General features: G+C 30.0%; 1 protein-coding gene across 3 annotated transcripts in view; it reads right to left on the bottom strand.

Annotated features, from left to right (window-relative positions):
- Window positions 1–4,554: 4,554 nt before the first annotated feature.
- The window catches only part of LOC130443867 (ATP-binding cassette sub-family A member 2-like), a 28,267-nt gene continuing 12,573 nt past the window's right edge, over window positions 4,555–20,248 (bottom strand). For 2 of the 3 annotated variants that reach the window (XM_056778746.1, XM_056778748.1), the window contains 9 exons: window positions 16,852–16,946; window positions 15,309–15,540; window positions 14,707–15,207; window positions 13,464–13,814; window positions 12,933–13,399; window positions 12,195–12,333; window positions 11,265–11,502; window positions 10,720–10,975; window positions 4,555–10,112 (listed from right to left, as the gene is read on the bottom strand). In XM_056778746.1, coding sequence (XP_056634724.1) covers window positions 9,870–10,112; window positions 10,720–10,975; window positions 11,265–11,502; window positions 12,195–12,333; window positions 12,933–13,399; window positions 13,464–13,814; window positions 14,707–15,207; window positions 15,309–15,540; window positions 16,852–16,946 — 2,522 coding nt within the window. In that variant the 3' untranslated portion in view covers window positions 4,555–9,869. Of the gene's footprint in view, window positions 10,113–10,719; window positions 10,976–11,264; window positions 11,503–12,194; window positions 12,334–12,932; window positions 13,400–13,463; window positions 13,815–14,706; window positions 15,208–15,308; window positions 15,541–16,851; window positions 16,947–19,858; window positions 19,883–20,248 lie in introns of all 3 variants that reach the window. The other variant, XM_056778745.1, reaches the window with a different exon arrangement.

Raw genomic sequence — 20,248 nt, 5'->3', positions numbered from 1 at the left:
GATCGACAGATCTCCAAGAAGTAGAAGAAGAGTATTAGTCTTCACAATTTATATAATATAAAAAGGATGTGGCCCAGTTTTGACTCAACCCTAAGGGTCGTAAATGTAACTTGACGTTGTGTCCAATGAAGCATTTGCCAATATTGTTAAGATACTAAATTGGATTGACATTGGATATTAATTCTGAGATAGCCTCTCCCACTTACTGAAACGTGAATAACTTTAGAAGACTGACTTTTAGCACTTCTGTCTAAATTTTAATTCTCATGACTCACTAAATTTCGATAAAGGAAATACACTTTTGGAGCAGTTGTCGCATCATTGATTCCATTCCGATTCAGATAACTTCAAAACATATGTTTTTAATGCATCAACCGCTCCTTCAGGTGTAGAAAAACGTTGATCTCCCACCTTATGTTTGATCTACGGTAATAAGAACAAATAATTGTTTGCCGAACAAGGAGTGTACAGCGTGTTTGTTTGAGCTGATGTGTGAGAGCTCGAATTTTGATGGTGGAGAATGTTCAGTCTTTTCCGAAATTCATCCTGTAGCGAAGTGCGACTACGATTGAATTCGGAAAACCAGCGAAACATGGTAGCTAGAGAGTCGAATGGAGTTGATCGGCTCACTGCTGTTGTTTTAATCCAAATCCATCGAAATTCATATAAAATCACCGGACAAAAATGTTCGCAATTTAATTCAATTTAATTTTAGGACCCAGATGAATATTTCAAATTTGTGTAAACAACTCAAATATTACTCGTAGATATGACAATAAGTTCTGAGTACGTTCATCCTTAAAAATATCAAACTTTATGATATATTCACATCAGTGTGAAATATCTCAAAACCTTCGTTTACAGTATAGTACTATTAACATTTAAGCGTATGTAAAATCATAGCATCACTTTCGGATCCCATCATCAAATAAACTGTTAAATCAGTTAGTAAAAGCTTTCCTGAGCAAGTCATCATATTCCAAGCGTAAAAATGTGATAAACTACTGATCGTGCAACTGGTCGCAATTTCTGATAAAACTTGTCATTAGCGGAGCATTTGCTTAGACGGATTACCTCATCAACTTTTAATGTCTTCATTCATGAGATATTTGCTCTTCTTCGTAAAAAATACTACATAATTCACGTATCATCCATCATTCATTACACTTTCACCATAACAAGTTGTCAATAAATTTCAGAAGGACAACTGATTAGGTAGTCTTTGATACTACAGCAAACGATATAACTTAACCACATGATTAACACCGATAGAGACGTGAATAGCAATAGCGGTTTTTAAGGGAATGCGGGATATCACTTTTAAAATCACCCTCGTAATAAATAAAAATCGATATATGAGGTAAAAATATTTTGAGTATTAATTGTGAGCAAATATTTCTAATACATGTTTTTGATATCTTTAAAGCAATATATCGAGAATTTGCACTTTTATTCGGGGTAGGCTGATTATAAATTCCTTTCGTCAACCGATTATGTTCACAAATAAGGCCTATCACCATGTAAGATTGTATTAACATTCAAGTTTTGTCAAATAACGAAAGTATGAAGGTGTCTTTATATAAAATGCGACACACACTGTATATTACCACTAAATTTTTATGCCACAATAAAATTGGTGTTACAGAAGTATATTTTTATAAAAAGTAGTACTGATCTACTTCATTCCTATTTTGGAATAAGAACAAGTAGGCGGTTATGAATCACACTTTATAAATAAGTTTATGCAGAATTTATTAAAAATAGACATCGAATTTATTCATATATGAAAATTGATAAGTGAAAATATTTTCTACATTTTGTAAATCAGATTTTAATTGTGAGAAACAATGGTGGTCCGTCCAGAAGGATGGAAATAAGGTTTATATAATGAAATACTGCCCGATCAACTTCCACAACATAAGTGGACAGTCTGAAAAGTAAACTACCTAACAAATCATTTCTTTCTCCTCGTAATCAATGTGATCAATACATTGTCCTGGTAGAAAGCACTTTTTTATTATTTTACTTTGTTGAAGATAGTCGCATTCACTTATCCGGTCAATGAAATAGTCTTGGCATTTTTCGGGAGAGCCCTTTGCAATCCACTGTTTCACCTGGCATTTTAGTTTCAGGAGTGTAGTGTTGGATTAAGGTTATGAGTCTACGCGAAAAATCCTTGAGCTGCGTCATAAATGATCCGAAAATCTTCACAACTTTTCACTTAAGCGATTGTCGAACAAAAATCGCTCAACGCATGCGTAAATATATTTCTTAACTTATATTGATAAATGTTCAAATCTTCCGGTTGAGGTCGGAAAGTTTTCAGGCAACTTTCTTAAGTGTGTAAGCTTCATAAAAATAATCTGAATATAAATAAATTAGATTTAATTCTCTATTAGTTTTTGCCCTGTAGTTGGTTCTTGATTTTAAAGCGTTCTTTGTAGCAGAACCAGCGCTAATGTCACTGTTCTTAGTAGCAGTGCAAGAGAACTAATTCATCCAGTTCACTATACTGCTTGCACTGGATCTAGAGACAGTTCTAAATCGATTTTCATTATTGTTAATACTACAAGACTTGAATCACAAAAAATAACCTCAAATACAACAATAAACAAATGCTCCATTGTTTTCCGCACTACTGTGTACTATATTGTTTTTTGTATATTTTGTAACGAGAGAGAAAATAGTATAATGTCGGCACATTAATAGTTAAATTGTATAACATATAAGTTTAATGTATATAATATATAGACAAGGGATAGTTTATAGGTAATAGGAAGGTAATACTTCTCAACAGCTCAAGTATTTCATTTCATATTTTTAATTATAATTCATCATCTAATTTTCTGTTTAGTAGTACTTTTCTTAATGTCACTGTACCTATTTACGTTTTAACGTACGTTCGGGTTTATATTGGTACGTAGGTATAATTTGGTTATTGTATCTGAAGTATTTCTATTTTGGTTACCATCTTGTAATACAAAATAACAGATACACGTTTTTGGCATATTAATTGTTCTACTGGAGTATATTTAGTATACTCGTCACTGCAGACTTTCATACTACGAGGAGCAATTATATAACAATGTATAGAAAATTTTTCTTGATAAATCGTATTAATTTTAGGTTTCTTTTGATAGAAAACTAGTTCTAAAAAACTGTCCAAAATGATCACGTACAACATGAAAATAAAAATCTCTTTTAACCACAAAAAATAATGTTTTCATAGTTGTTACTTTTCAAAAATATGTAGTGGCCATCTATTAAATTATTCGTTGTATTAAAATTTATGAAATAGAACTATAAATTTTATTCAAATTGTTCAGGTATTTTTTATTATTGACAGCTTTCTCGTTATGTGAACCATTTTTTTGGTAATTATTTAGAATTTGAGCTCAAAAAATGTTTCCCGCCTGTAAACTGTTTCATTAGATAACATTACATAATTAAAAGTGAGGAAGACATGTTTTATGAGGTTTTATCGAAAATAATACGATTTTTGGGTATAGGTATGACTTAAATTCGAATAATAAAGTGACAAAGAGGATGGAAGGTGTGGCGAGGGGTGTTTTAAAAGGGCATATTTACACAATAATTACAAAATTAATTATACCTAAAAATCGTGTTTTTATCAATAAAACCACATAAAACATGATGCCCCACCTTTAACGACTTACTTCTACCTAACATACTAGTTTCCAGGTGAGGAAAAATTTTGGGGAGTGCTTTTTGTCTAGAACCCTTATTGTAAATCATTTTTTTTCTTGTATTCGACTTTTTAAAATTGAAGGTTTAGTTTCTGTTTTTATCCTTATTTGATTATAGTGTCCGTTTTATTGAATATGTTTTTGTATCATTTCAAACATGGAAAAAGTTTTAATATTTCCAACATGAAGAAATGCTTGTTAGAATCAGTGGAGTCCTGTAAGTATACTTAAGAAGAGTTAAAGGTTATAATAGAGACTAAAGGGAAAGAGAGTAGGAACTAGACCATAACAACGCCCTTGTAAACAAGCCCAATGGAGGATTAATCGGTACGAGTCCGACACTACCCTACAATGAACGGATGTCCATAAGGATTTTCCCTCCTACAAAAATAAGGGTACAATTTTATGTATATATTTTTCTAAAATTGAATACTAAGGAAAGTATAACGCAAAGGTGCATTACATTGAATTGATAGTTATTTGGTATTAGGATAATTTTATGTTCCCATTTACCCCATCTATTATAAATATATAGTTATCTATATTTTAGAGGGTAAATAAGGGTTATTTAATCACATTAAGGTATGAAAATTTGTCCTTTTCAAATAATTCTCTTTGTATAGACTCAAAGGTATACGGATTAGAACCAATTAGGACAAAAAAGTAATAACCTTTGGGAAGAATAGTGAAAGCAGTAGAGGGACAATGAAAGAAAAATAAGTTATTAGCTTTTAAAGCCAGCTTGATATCCTGTGTATTTTTCATATTAAGATGTGTTTAATGTTTCCAGATTTCTGGCTGACATATTTTCGTTGCATTTAATTTTATCAACATATAAAGAAAACACTTTATTTTTTATTAAAATATTTATTATAATTATTACAAACATAAAAATACATATCACCAGTGCAGTATATTTATTAAATATGCAGTTAATTATTAAACAAGCAATAAATATAATCAAATTATTTTTCATCATTATCATTATACACTGGGAAAATATTCATTTGAAAAATTTATAAAATAAGTTGCCATATATTCAAGACAATATGAATCAAAATAGAGATAACTTATTGTTTTTGCATGTTTTTAAATAAAAATAATCATTAGTATAAATATCGAAGCTGACAACGAGATTATAAGAGAAATTATTGCGTTCCAATAATAATGTTTCTCTGATTAAACTTTATCTGTCTATCTATCCATTTATAAACTTTTTCAATAAAAAAGCTTCTGAAATATAAGATACAGTTAGCAGTTATTGTATTTTCATATTATATTACCTATAAGAACAATGTATTAAAACCATGAAAACGGTCGCTAATTAAGATCAAATCAGTTTTAACCGCCTCGTTTGATTAGATATTAATTAATCAGAAACCTGATCTTCAACTGGTGCTTGATCTTGGGAAAAAATTACATGACCCACGATACTTTGTAACAATCCGAACACATTGTTTACTACTACTACACTAACATTCATATTCTATGTCTGATACAAATTTTAATGACAACCTAAAGATATTTAGAGGTCAAAGAAACACTGAAGATGATAACTTGGTTATCGAAACACATCCATCAATATAAAAGTGTTTATAATAGTAAACAGTATAAATATCACAAACTATCCAAAAATTCCAACAAGTTTGAATTTTCTTACTTCGAAGAATGATTTTACACGATTTCACCAGTTGTGAATTATTATTATTCCCGTTTCATCCAAATACAAAGTATATTACTGGGAAACTATTACCAGAAGAGATCAGGAGAATACATGAACCAGAGCGGGATTATTACCAAGATAACTTCGTCGGAATGGATATCTCAAGAAACTCGAATTGGTGGAAAGAGGTAACTGGAGATTCTGTGAATTAGAAAAGTAGAATTCAATTCACATACTTACTGAATGCAAGACACTACAGAAACTCGAGGCTCTATATTTATAATGTACTATATAAAGCAGGAAAAATCACCAAATGAAGCCGGCAAATGTACTAAAATTTATTGAAGGAAAATAAATACTAGTTTCATAGATACTTCTCGGAAATGTGACATAATAGATATTTGATATTTGAACGATTTTCCCTTAAAGCTTAAATGTAAAAAATGGAAACAAAAAAAATCTAAACGATATCACAATTTTTAATACTCCCTATAAATAAAACTGCAATTTTTAAAAAAAATTTTGCATTTATATTGCAACAACTCGTTGTACAAGAACAAACGTTTATCTACTCCAGAAACTTAGGACAGAATTGTTTAGGTGAATTTGAGGCTTAGGATTTCAATGAAAAAATTATTTGAATATACTAAAAATTACATATATACGTTAATATATACCTTTAACCATTATTAAAACCTACAATTGCAATAGATATTTCTAACCCGCTATGTTTCATTTGAATACAAAAAGCGCTTTTTGAGTAGCCAAAATGCAAAAAATGTGAACCTAACTTAACAAAATGAAAACTACAAACTATTCATTTTTCCCTATTAATACAAATTGTAATGATAATAATATATAAAATAATCACAGTAACTATCATGTAGATCAATATAAAAAAAAATACAATTTCCTCTTATAATTCATAAATTATAAGAGGAAATTAAAGTATTTTAGTCCAGGAGAGGTCGGCGCATGAGTACGGAAAATTATTCCACCTCAATTTTTTTATGCGATTTTCTTCAAATTGCCCTTCCGATTACACAAATGGCAACATGGGTTAGTTCTCTATACTCATGCGCCGATTCCTCCTGGACTGTTTCAAAGGAAAGTGTGTATTTAATTCGTATATGAAAAAAGTATATAAAAATACTGATTTCAATACTTTACTAAAATTAATGTTCAGCTTCACTGTGTTCCTAAATCAATAGCCAGAACGCCGAAAATAATCCAACTGAATACACCCACACATATCGTATAACTATAATTATGATAACCAGCTTATCGTCTTTAGAGACTAAAAGTAAAGTCCCTCAAGGGGATAAGTCGATTATAAAAACTCATGAGAATGTAAGTGTGAGTGCTGGTAAAAAGGCAATAAACCAACGATCTCAATAATTCCAGCTTAACCCTTCAAACGGAGCGGATATAGTTTTCAGATTTGGTACTAGTCTTTGCTTTTCACCTGAACCTAAACAGATAATAATTCCCTTTCCTCTAACTTACCTCATGTTACATCTTCGTTTCAATTACTTCTTTGTAATATTTGGCTTTATTTTATAATAATTGTGATATTTGAGTGATCATAATAACATTACATATTTGTTTTAACATGTCATTTTATTTGTTATTTCTTTGTGATATTTGGCATTTTTTCATTGTGGTATATTACAACTCTTGTGTTTGACTAATAGTCAGAAATTATTTTCCACACATTCTATTTGAAAAATAAATAATTTTATGATTAAAAAGTTTCTATTATCGATTTGTGATATTCCTCATAACAAAAAAATCCGTCTAAAGTTTAGTTTGTTTGCATATCACCTACAAAATTATTTTTAGAGAAATAAAAAGTTACATCCATAAACAGATCAATTTTTGTTTACAGATTTGTCTTAGTTTTTAGTTTTGTAAACATATTATTATATAATTGATCTGATGCTCGAGATTTTCGTCTTAAAACAATTTTATTCAGTAATAAGAGAGCTATTTAGTGCCTTTTTACAAGATAAAATATCGGTAAAAAAATCTCTACTAACAATAATCATTGCAGTTCCCAATATTTATACTAGATGAGCAGAAATCCTCTTTTCAAATGCAAACGACAGATAATAGAATGTTATTTTATGCCAATCTGACCTAATTAATCCTAATGGAGCTTTGAAAATAACAAAAAATGCTTAAAAAATAAACATATCAGAGCTAGTTCTCTTAGAAAAAGTTTTGGACAATGAATTAGACAACACAGATAAAAAATCACAACTAGTATTTGTAGTTTGCGTTTGGCAGGAGAGTTTTTGGACATTCTGTATAGTAAAAATAACATTTATCAAAAAAGATCAATAGAATGGATTCTTATATAATCCATGTAATGATAGTCTCATAATTAGATTATTTTAGTTGATTTTTCAATAAATAAGTCTATGTCCGTTAGGTTTTATTCTATTTTCAAAAAACAAAGACAACTAGAACAATCACAGCCAACAATTTTCAAAAATTAGTTGCAAAAATTTTGACGCCTTATTAAACATATACAAGCGGTCCAGAATTATGTAAAGCAATTTTTATAGCTGATGGTATGTGCAAAAATAAGAATGCTTCTTCATGTACACTTCAAAAAATGAAAAATAAAGAAGATAAAAACCTTTAAAAAGACTAATTGTTCTTGAAATATCTGCCAAAAAGTTGTGTAAATGTATTTTAAATGTTACTGTCAATTACTTTCCAAAGCCACCCTTTATTGGCAAGGGATAGATGGGAACATGTAATCAGTTATCCTAATATTTAATAGTCACTTTCAAAATATGAACTCCATAATGGGAAAAAATAATATAATCAATCAACCCATTCAAAGGGTTATATTTTTGTGATTTTTCAGTTATAAAAAGAGCTATCCCTATATTTTAAAGGAGGCTGTAAAGATAAATGTTATTAATTCTGGACAATCTTGTATATAAGGACATTTTATTTTAATAATATTTTTGATATCAACAACATACAACGTTGTGGTGAACTCTAAAGAAAAATTTTTTTATACAGCTTAAAAATTCACTTTTTGGCACCTTATTGGCAACACTTTTCAAAAAATAATTCAAGCTTTAAGCAATTATGTATTATCACTTCAAAAGTGCAAATAGTTTTAGTTATACTTCACTTATTATTTGAATATATAGAAAAGTAAACAATTTTTGTAGTATGTGACACCAAAAATAAAATAGATATCAGCTGTAGAATGTGAAAAATGAATTTATTATTATTTGACATAAACATGTCAAATTCAAATTCTAAATTTGTATTATTGATGATGAGAGATACAAACCCCAATTTAGTTTATTTTGTGATATACCCTATTCCCCATTCAAATACCTCAAGTTTATACCAAAAATTAACATAGCCATAAATTCATGGGATTACTGAAAATTATAACTCACTCAAATACAATTAACACGTTGCTAGAAAATTCTATGTACCACTTTATTATCAATTGCATCAACATTCATAGTTTCTTTTTTTAATTTAATTATGAACTTTGAAACGAATAAACAAGTGGGACAAGATGGAGGATAAAGAAATGTCAAAACAAGAATTAATAATTGGAAAAATAAATAAATAATAGATGTTGGTAAGAAAGAATGTAGATAAATGATGAATGAATAATGAAAGTTGGAAACAAAAAAATAAAGAGAGACAGCAAATATAAGATCTAGAGACAAAACTAGCAAAACCTTTTGAGACAAAAGACTGTGGAAGGAACAAGAGGAAATGGAACTCTCCTCCAACATCTGAAAAAGTAGTAGAAGAAGCACATTTCAGGTTTTGAAAGTTGTTAGCGGATATATTTGATAAATTTTTGTAATTTCTACAGTAAACATAATCAACAAAATTTTGTAATATAGAATGGGATAGCTCATACTTCACATATTGAACAATTGGGAGTTGTACTTGTCATTCAAAAGTTTTTATCAATTTATTATTCAATTTTACAAGTTCTAGATGTTTTATAATAATGCACAGTAGCAAAAATTATAAATTTATTCCAACCAGCTTCTTCTCACTTTATAACAAATTTAGTAATGTTGATTAGTTAGAAATTTCTTCATTTATATAAAGTGAATTAGTAAAGTAAAAATATGGGAGTAAGTAGTCATTCTAATTACATAAGCCGCCACAAATAGTTTGTAATCGATTCCACGTGACATTTAACAATTATTCTGATCACTTACTTCTAGGTCTTAGATGTTTCAATTTAATAGGAAAATATGTTTAGTCTACACTAATCAACATACTAAATTTTTATTGGTGAATCTTACTAAAATTATTAAAAGTAATAGATGAACTTCAAAAAGTCGTAGAAAAACATAACAAATATATAAAAGTCACCTAATGCAAATATTTTGTTGTATGTTTTTGATACATTTTAGTATTTAGTGTACATTTAGTCTTTGTTTATGACGGGACATACAAAAGACTGAATTGTGACCCTTTTTGCTCGCCTAGTTTTATTTCCGCTTCACATCTTCATTTCTTGGTCGCATTAATTTTTTTTTATTTTCGTGTACTCGTTTAATCGTACCCTCTTCCGTTCCGCTTCTTGCCACTTTCAAAAATACATCTTCTAAAGAAGCTTCGCTTATAGCATAATCTTCAATTAGGTGAGAATTAATCGATTTGATAGTTTCGACTTCTTTGAATATATCACTCCACCTTTTATTTTTATCTTTAATGTGAAAATGTAGTAAACCCTAAAACAAAACAATTAGATTTTTAATCAATGGAACATACAGATTTTTAACAAATAAATTCTTCTCAAGAAAGAATTTGATGTCAATATACTCCTTTTTTTTCATACAAGAAAAAAAAAAGAATAATAAAGACACAGTAAACCTAGAGCAAACTTCATATCCAGATTTATGTTCAAAAAGATGGGATATGGGGCTCTTTCATTTTCTTAATCCACCTTTGCTTATGAATCATAGGTTTGGTGTTATTGAAAACAAAATTTTTCTTGGCATGGTTTTGAAAGAACTACAAATCTCAATGAATTAGAAACAAAATGGCGCAACTTAGAGGTAATATTTCAGCTGTACAGTTGAGATTTATGAGAAAGTTAAATTATTAGTAACTTTTTTTTTCAATTTAATAAACTAACGTTAAACATTTTTATTTTTCTGGACTCTACGTATACTGCCCCACTCTCGTTTGATACTGATCGATTTCGATGCTAATAAAATTACATGGAAGTAAGTGCTTAGGACAGAGTGGGATGGTTAAGTTTCCACAATGTTTTTGTTCCTAGTGATTCTTCAAATTATAAAGTGGATGAAGAAAAAACAGATCTAATATACTTACAGAGTGTTCATCTTTCAATTCGGCTCTATCATTTTTAGTGAAGTATTTTTTAATATCTTCGACGGTAGAAAATTTCGGTACTTCATTTCTATCATCAACTACGTCTACACCATCGACTTCATCAACATCACCCGAAATTTCCGAAGGCGTTTTTTTATTTGATATCTTCAGTTTTAAAGTAAATCCCCCAAATTTATTTTTAAGATCAGCTAAAGATCCTTGCTCGACAAACTTACCGTCTTTCATTATTTTCAATCTAAAAGTATACAAAATATATCAATTTTCAATTGTCAAAGGATTATAAAATATATTATTTTCATTTATTATTCTAAATAACCACAGGAATGAGATAGAATTATCTAATTTGATATATACAATTATTTGACGTTATAGTTACGAACTCGTCCATGACATGGACCGCGAAGCCGATTCGCTGAGTTTTAAAATTCTACTACATCCAAGAAGGGCCGGCTCCAGGTCGGCAATATTCAACATATATGTGTATAAAACAAAACGCAGCAAAATTAAAAATTTATTGTACTTACTCATTACATAACGCCTCACATTCGTTCATACTATGAGATGTTAATATGAAACCTTTTTCTTTTTGCAGAGTCTTTATAAGACTCCAACATTTTCTTCGGCTAGAGGGATCAATTCCATTAGTAGGTTCGTCGAGTAGGACAAATTCGCGAAAGCCTATCAATGAAATTGCCAAACTTAGCTTCCTTTTGTTGCCACCGCTGTAGTATCCACAAGGCACATCCGCATATTCTAACAAATCTAAGACGACATTCAAATAAATTGGGATTTTATATTTTGATTTTTATCAAGAAATTTATCAGTAAGAATCAACTGATCCAGGAATAACCAATTAATGTTAAAAAATTTGGGATTTGTAGGTTATGTTTTTGTTGTCATTGCTTGTTTCAGTTTAATGACTTTTAACAACCGCAATAAACAGGGGTAACTAAAAATATGGAGTTTCCTTTGGAATTGATAATAATGTGCTCCAGAATATTTGGACTTCCACAGTTTTTGCCTAAAAGTATTTGAACATATCAAGATATGTCTTGAGTTGCTGGTATGTATAATAGCTTTTGGTAAATGTCGAAATTGGTAGTTTTTTGAAAATCCGCTAGATTGATATTTTAGTATAAATTACTAAAACTAAACTGGTCTATATTCTTCACAACTTCCAGACTCATTTCCTCTAAATTCACAATTTTAATTCTCATATTAAAGCCATGAAAACAGAAACATTTTGCAAATTTAAAACAAATAGAAATGTCTCAAAACATTATGAGGTTATATCCTGAAAGTCCCTATGTATTGGGCACTTCTAGATTAGTTGATTTTCATTTATTTAACCAGCATTTTATGATATTAGTAGCCCTAGAAGGGGCTAATTACAAATTACAGTATTGAACCTATTTGCGCGAAAAATTTGTGAACTTATTATTTACAATACCTACCAAATAGTTCCAAATATTTTGTTATTTCATTTTTGTCGCTAATGCCTCTTAATGCTCCTATCGTAGTCAAGATTTGTCTACCAGTTAAGACATAATTTAGAGAATCTGACTGCGGACAGTAACCCAATGTTTGCATGTACTGAAAAATAAAAAGATAATGTATTGGGAAACATTTTTTAAAACAGAAATATTATTGCAAAATCTTTAACCAACTCAATGACAATCTACCAGTTTCAAAATAACGTCGTGATAAATTATATACAATCTATTATATGTCTTAGGAAATTGTCTTTTAGAAAACCAAAGATTAAAATTTTCCTATTTCCATAAAAGATAAAAAAATTTTCAATATATGTCACTAGATATGCCATTTGCATTAATGGATAAGGACAAAGCCATGTATGGAGTTTTTGGGGGACGGCGACATAGAGGAAGACCGGGAATTCGCTGGTAAGAGGAAGTTGAGGCGAATCTGACCCAGCTAATGGTTCGACTTTGGAGACACCATGCTCAGGACAGAAAGTATTGGCAGTCAATCGTTGAGAAGGCCCTGGTTCTCAAAGTATGCCTTTATCTATAAAATAAATAATTTACATCTTATAAGAGTGTTAAATATTTTTGAAAAACTGAAAAGGAAACCGATTGGGAGTCCACTTGCTGAAAAAGTAACAATAAAATGAAAAGTATTTTTGCTTCTATAATATATCAAATTATTATTATATGGATATATTAATTTACCTCGTCCATATCGATAGTTATTTTTTTATTTTCTAATTCCATAAGTACTGATCCTCCATCAACCATTTCGTCTCTGGTAAGCATACGGAATGTTGTAGTTTTCCCCGCACCATTTACACCTAATATACCCAAACATTCACCACGTTTCAAAGTTAGATTGAGATTCTTGACAATCTGTTTGCCTTCGTAAAGTTTTGATAATTTTTCCGCCTTAAGAGTGTTCAAACCGTCATCAATATTTTTATTTGTCATTTCGGTTTTGTCATATTGGAGATTCTCGTAGTCAAATTTTCTAAATGATCTGAATCGATGATAATGTTTGATTATTACGGATTTCACTTTCATAAACCAATAAGCATCCAAAACGATGTTGATTGTAAGGTATATAAAGCAACATGCGATCATAATGAAATAATCATCGAAGAGGTTGGAGTAATTTTTGAAACCAATACATTCTTTGGAATTTTCTGTAAAAATAAAAATGATAGTAAGTTATTTGTATATCAATATTGAATAAAAATATTAACTTACCATTACAGCACACATGAGATTGTCCGATGCAAACCATATTCATTTTGGCAGGTGACATATTAATATTGTGTATCATTACAGCTCTCTTCGCCAAATTTAAAAGTGCATCGCACAAACCGACTTGTGGTATCAACAGTAAACTGACATATTTAATGTGATTTCCAATATTCATATAGTACTCATCTTGAGAATGTAACAAAATTTCTATTGTGATGGTAAAAATGATTCCCAAGAACATTCCCATAATTATGAGTAAAGCGAAAGCGCCAGAAGCTGAAGTTTTTCTGCTGAATAGATACGTGAAAGGTATACCAGCTAAACCATATAATAGGAAAATCAATGTTAGATAACCTAAAACATATTAGTTACATGAAAGTCAAAATATTATCACTAGATACATGGAATAAATAATAAAAACATAGATCAAATGTTTATTTTTAACGGTAGGAACATGATAAACAGGGTGTGTTTTTAAATTTCTTACAAAATTTAGGAGGTAATTGCTTGTTTAAAATAAGATGGTACCTGAAATTTTGTAAATTCTGTGTAATCTAATAGGTCTGTCAAAAGACAGTTCTTCATGCTTTCTGTTACATCAAAAGGAGGAGAAATTAACCACCTTACCTAATTTTTTCGAGATTTAGTTTTATATAATCAAAATTCCACTGTTTTTTTTTAATATTTGGAGTAAAATAAAATAACTGGAACATATTTACTACCTCCAATAACAATATCTTTTTCTATTTTGCAAATTGGAATAAAACATTTTTGAACAATGAAAATGAAAATTGCCGCCTTTTGAAATCTACCGCCCTACACTACAAACTACTCAGCCTGCTGGTAAATTTACCACTGAATACAATACTAATGCGACAACTGATGCCACTGATAAAACCACTCATAAAACATCCTGACTTATCTTTCTCACTCTCTCTCTCTCTTTGACTACTGGTGCCACTTTGTTTACAACGTTGCCAATGATCCAGAGATCCTGTTTCACCTCTTTCTCTATCACTGCCGCGTGAATTTAACACTAGAAACGATGGTATAGAATGAGGTCCAAAACGTCATTGTTAGTTGTGTGACTTTGAAAAATAATCGTCAAATTTTGACAGCTATACATCCAGAGCTCAATTTCCAGTGACAGTAATCCTCTTTATGTGGGTTTTATGGATTGGACCAAATTTATATGTAAAGACACTTTTGTTAAATTCTTTTCAAATTCAAATATTAAATTACTTACCAAAATGTACCCGGACGGGTGAAATGATCCACAATATAAAACCGAGCGTTAGCATCAATCCCATATACAATACCATATCAGCCAAGAAGTTAACGAGCCAATAACAAATCGGTTTTACACCACACATATATTGTATTTTGACAAATTTGGTTGAGATTTCAGTATGTGGGAAAATAATAAAACTGCCGTGAATAAAAAGACATCCAATTGGAATTAAAATTAACCATAAAATACCAATTTTGGTATGTGAGAGTTCTTGCGAAGATTTAATTTGATTTACGTGCGGTAACGGCCAGTTACTAAGAGAAATTGAATAATCAGGGCCTAGTAAAAATTGAGCCAAGGTGTTGGTTAATAAATTTAGCGATATTGGCATGCTGTGTATAGGTATAGCATTGTATAAGGCAACTAATTCGAATGTCTTATCAGCATTGAAAGTAGCACCTGCTATCATGTGTTCTCTATAGTAAGCTATATTCTCAATGCTCTTCTTTAGTATCGCTAAAAAATAATTCATAGATTAAAAAAGTTACCACCACTAATCTTAATTTAATCGTTTATGAAGGGTATCTTTTATTTTATGAATGAGATACTAAACTTACAATGTTCTGTATCTATAACATTGAACGGTAAACTTTTCTGATCCTCCACTATGTTTCTGTAAATTCTCATCATTTTAGTCACATCATTATTGTTGGTTGTACCATTGTAAAATACAGATGTCTGTTTGTAACTACCCAGTTTAAGATCCAACTCTGGTCCAGTTTTATTACAGTAATCGTTACCTCCACTTAAAACTCCGGTTAAAATGAAAAATACCAATGTTATTAACGCCTAAAACAAAACAAAAACGTTTTTGTGATATTCAGGAAACGGGTAAAGCTATTTTTTTCGGTTCATCAAAAAGGTAACTTGATTACTGAAACAGGTTAGACAGTGTAAGCGTTGTAGTGATACAAAAAAAAGTTGACATAATTGTAAACCAAATAACACTGACAACATATATTAGTGTGTGAAAAACATGGTAATACACATTTGAAGCAATCAATATTGAAGTTTGAATTTCTGGAACCGTTGGTGATATTCATACTGAATATACTGTTTATACCAACAGTCACAAGTACACTGTTCGATAACCAAGTTATTGTCTTCAGAGACTGAAGGTAAACTACTTACTTTCAGTCTATAAAGACATATTAATACTGAGTAAGATGTAGGTAATAGTATTAGCAGTAATTTAGTTATGTCACGGTTAAAAAGTGTAGTTTATTAAGACTACTTTTCAAATTTATTTATTCTACAATTAAGAAATGACCTTACAACTTGTAATATATATAAAATCTTGAAATGTTAAAATGGAAAGATAACTGTGAGAATGCGATTCAAAATTCTATCGGTGTCATAGTTTTTTGTTTGTTCCAGTAACTGAAGAAACTACATTACAATAAGGAGATTTAATATGAATTGAATATAACAATAGGTGGTGTCGACCGGTGGGACTAAATAAAACCTAACTAATTACCTTCACTAGGAAAAAAAACTCAATAACCTATAATCAAGCAACCATTAGAACTCTTAGTTAGGCCAGAAAAATAAAGTCAAATAATAGATTCCGAGTCACACCGTAAACGAAAAAGTTGACAGATTCGCTAAAGTAGGGGCAGACAAACCCTTCTGTGGTGTTGAGTACAAAAGAATAAAGAAAACACAAAAGAAAGTAGATAGGGGTGAAACCAATTTCTGGAATAATCTAATGGGGCTGAGACAAGCGATTACTAACAGGAGTCTTGTCGGGACACGACGCTAGACTTAGTAGATAATGCAGCGTGCAGATTCTTTTGTGCAAAGGACGAAACTTCCATCCACATTCTCTAGAAGCGTGAAATGCTATGAAACTCCAGAGCACTACACCTGGGAGCGTATGAAATAGAAGGTGATGATCTCTGGCAGTTACAGACATCCTGAAAAGTGGGATTAATAGATTAGTATAGTAAATACAAAGTTCCCCAGTATCGCAGCAAAAAAGGGGGGGCACAATAGATCCTTTGGGTCCCGTGTACATGGTACCTTAACATATATACATACAAGGTAGAAAATAATGTAAATGTATTGAATAAAATTGAAAGGATATGGTAGTGTACTTACAGGAACAGCATAAGTGAATTTTTTACTGCAAAAGAATTGCCATCTCTTATGTAAAAGGGTTGCCAATTTCAAATTAAGTTGCGGTTCTCTCTTCCCTGAAAATATATAAAAAAAAATAAATATTGTTTGAAATTTTATAATCCATTTCCAAATTAGCTTCAGCAGTAAAATTATTATTGCGCAGATGTAGAAGCTGGAAAGTATATCTAGTATTGTTGCTGGTAGAAAATTATTCGTAATATAAAATATTGCAATATGAAGCATTAACGTTAATATCGTAATTTGAAGTTATTTCAACGACTGTTTCTACACAGAAATAACCAGACGTTTCAAAACAATCACTGTGGTTTTACATCATTATTTCTTCTATTATATTTAAAAAAATTACAATTTGGACATTTATAGTTAAATATATACTAAGTACTTCATCAATGTATTTCGTTCAAAAGCTCTTATGAAAGAAACATGTACACACAAATGTAAATCGAACGAGAGATAGTTTTTTTTAGATATAACCTCAAAATAAGACCTTAAACTAGTACTGGGAACTTTTGTGTAAACGCTCCAACGGTTAAATTTGAGCAAGCTAGTACGAAATAAGAGCTACCAGAAGCTTTGTAGAATACGATTAAAGAACAGAGATGTGTTAACTAGAAATTACTACATTAAGTTGAATTAAATTTACTTTTTGGGTATATAGGCGCCTAAAAAATAAATTAAAAGATTATGGCTGAAAATGTAAAAGAATACATTCTTTTTGTATACTAAAGTTCTCATTATTGAACCCTCCTAAATACCTGGATCCTTTGATATGGAAGAAAAATCCAAAATAATGATTTATATTTGTAAAGCAGAAGTAGGTAGGAAGTGTAACTTTATTATGATTTAAGGGGGTATTCTGATATAGAAATTTGAAAACATTAATTTATTTTTGTTTATTGTAAAAGCTTAGACTCTTAAAAATATGTCCGTAAACGGATTTTAAAACTTTTCATTATTTCCAAAGACACAGTAGATTTTTTCACGTAACGCCTAAGCCGAGTTATTCTACTGGAATTATTTCTCAAACTTCAAACGTTATTTTCTCGAAATTACTTTTTTTAAAGTGTTTGACATGATATCTTAAGTTCTACCCGACCGATTCCTTTGAAATTTGGTGGAAATCTTTTTTATATATCTCTCTATCGCATCTGTCTTAGATTTTAGAAAAATTCATTTTGCAGTATATTTAAAAAATTCGAAAAGGTTAAAAAAAAGTTATGTTTCATGTCGACGCAATTTTATGATTTTTTTTTGGCTAGGATCAATGCAATAGTGACATCTTGATATGAATATCATAAAAAAATGGATAGTAAAAATATTCTTCATTTTTTTATGTTAGTTTCTGAACCAGATTACTCCCTTAGTTCTCTCTCTGAATCCTCAACAAAGCTCACAGCTCCTTTCATTTTTCTTCTCATTAAAATTATTATTCTCAAATGACTAATCCATTATTATAATTTATTTTCATGGAAATAATGAGAAATACATCGAATAAACTTCCATGTATTTTTTAACTTGTTTTACAATCTTCATTTTTTAAATCAAAACGTTTGTTTTATGAACTAAATCCAAATCAAAATTTGTTTTTAATAGAATTTTACTTTTTGGGAAAAAAGTAAACGAAAGTAGATGAAACATTATTCCTTGGAATGAATTACATGGCATGGGGGCCTGATTTTGAATCAATAAAATAGTTTTAATCCCTAAACCATTTCCAAATTTATTTTAATTTAATTTAAATAAGTACAAGTTAAAAACAAAGATTTAAGAATCGAATAATAAATATTTTTTCAATTTTAAAAACGTACACATGATCATAAATGAACAGAATTTGAGCATATTTTGCAATTATTGTACATAAGTTGTGATTTGATTTATTCTTATCCTTTTACACCACCGTGTAGAAATTTAGACACTGTGATATAAACATTTTTTGCAATTTCCAAACGCACATTGTACATATATGTGTATAATAAATAATCTCTCAATAGAAGAAGTATGATAACGTGAGGTGATTCAATCTTTAAAATTTTTTGCAAACAATTAGTAAGTGCAGTAAGTGTAGGAAAGATACTAATTACTTCATTTAGTTATTTGGTCTGTCACTTAACATGCATCAATTTAAAATGACGATAATATGAAAAATTTTCCGAACAGATATCAAATAAAATAACTTTATTATTAAATATATTATGTGACCAAAAAGAATGAAACGCAGATAATCCCCCCCCCCCCATAGAAGTAATATAAACTGAATGAGATAAACCTGTGAAAAATGACATATTTTTTCAATATCTGTTATTATTTATAATCAATTCGATTCGACTTAACCTGGCCTCATCTCATTTGAGTAGGAAAAAGGTCGCTTGGAACTTCGCCTTCCACTCCATCTGAAGACCACGCGCGGAGAAAAAATGGCGGCGTGGAGAAAGAGCCAAAAAGCTATATAAGTTACTCACGCCTTTTTTTTTGGCTCGTCTGACTACGCCCCGTATAAAGCTATTTGGCTTTTCTCCACGCTGCGTCATTGTTCCAGGACGCCATTTTTTTCTTCACGCCGTTATTTTTACTCCGCGCATGGTGGAGTGGAAGAGGAAGTTTCTTTTTTGTAGAACGTTAAATTTCCTACAAGAAATAGCTGTTTAAATATTTTAAGCCACACTTGTTTCAGTGAAAAAAAATTAACTGCAAAAAGTACAAAAACTTCATGTTATTTAAATGGGAAATGTATTATGATTTAGGCACGGGTGAATGTGAATATTAAGGGCTGGTTTGGGTCTGATATTTTTTTAGATTCTAACCTAAAAATTTAAGGAGCGTTTGTGTGTCAAAACCCAATTTGGGAAATAACGGACACCCTTATAACCATAATATCTTTCGGTATCGAAAATTTTTCATATTACATAAAAAGAGTGTCATTAATTGCTTATGCTACAAACAAAAAATAATTATCAAAATAATATACCTATAGATTCATGCGATAGAAGTCCTGCAATTAAAAATAATAAGTCTTATAGCGGTTTTATATATTTATGTATAAAATATTTATTTATCTTGCGGAAGCAGTTACAGTAGCAATTTAAAATTTTTAGAATTGCATTTTCTTCTAAAATATACTTTTGAGATCAAAACAACTACTTGAAATTGTACCATTTAAGATAATTCCAAATATTTTTCGTCAATATATATCATATTTTGATATAATTAACAGAAATTATTTTTTCTTTTTAATTGACTGGTAATTGGTAACATGAATTTATTTTTTAAACTCTAGTAGTTATAATCATTTTATAAACACTGATTTAAAAAAAATAGTACTACAATTACACCAAAGGTTTTTACAATACTCAAAAAT

Source organism: Diorhabda sublineata, chromosome 5, assembly GCF_026230105.1.
Source record: "Diorhabda sublineata isolate icDioSubl1.1 chromosome 5, icDioSubl1.1, whole genome shotgun sequence".
In the NCBI taxonomy this organism is placed as follows: Eukaryota; Metazoa; Arthropoda; class Insecta; order Coleoptera; family Chrysomelidae; genus Diorhabda; species Diorhabda sublineata.
This window is presented reverse-complemented; position numbering and strand designations above follow the sequence as displayed.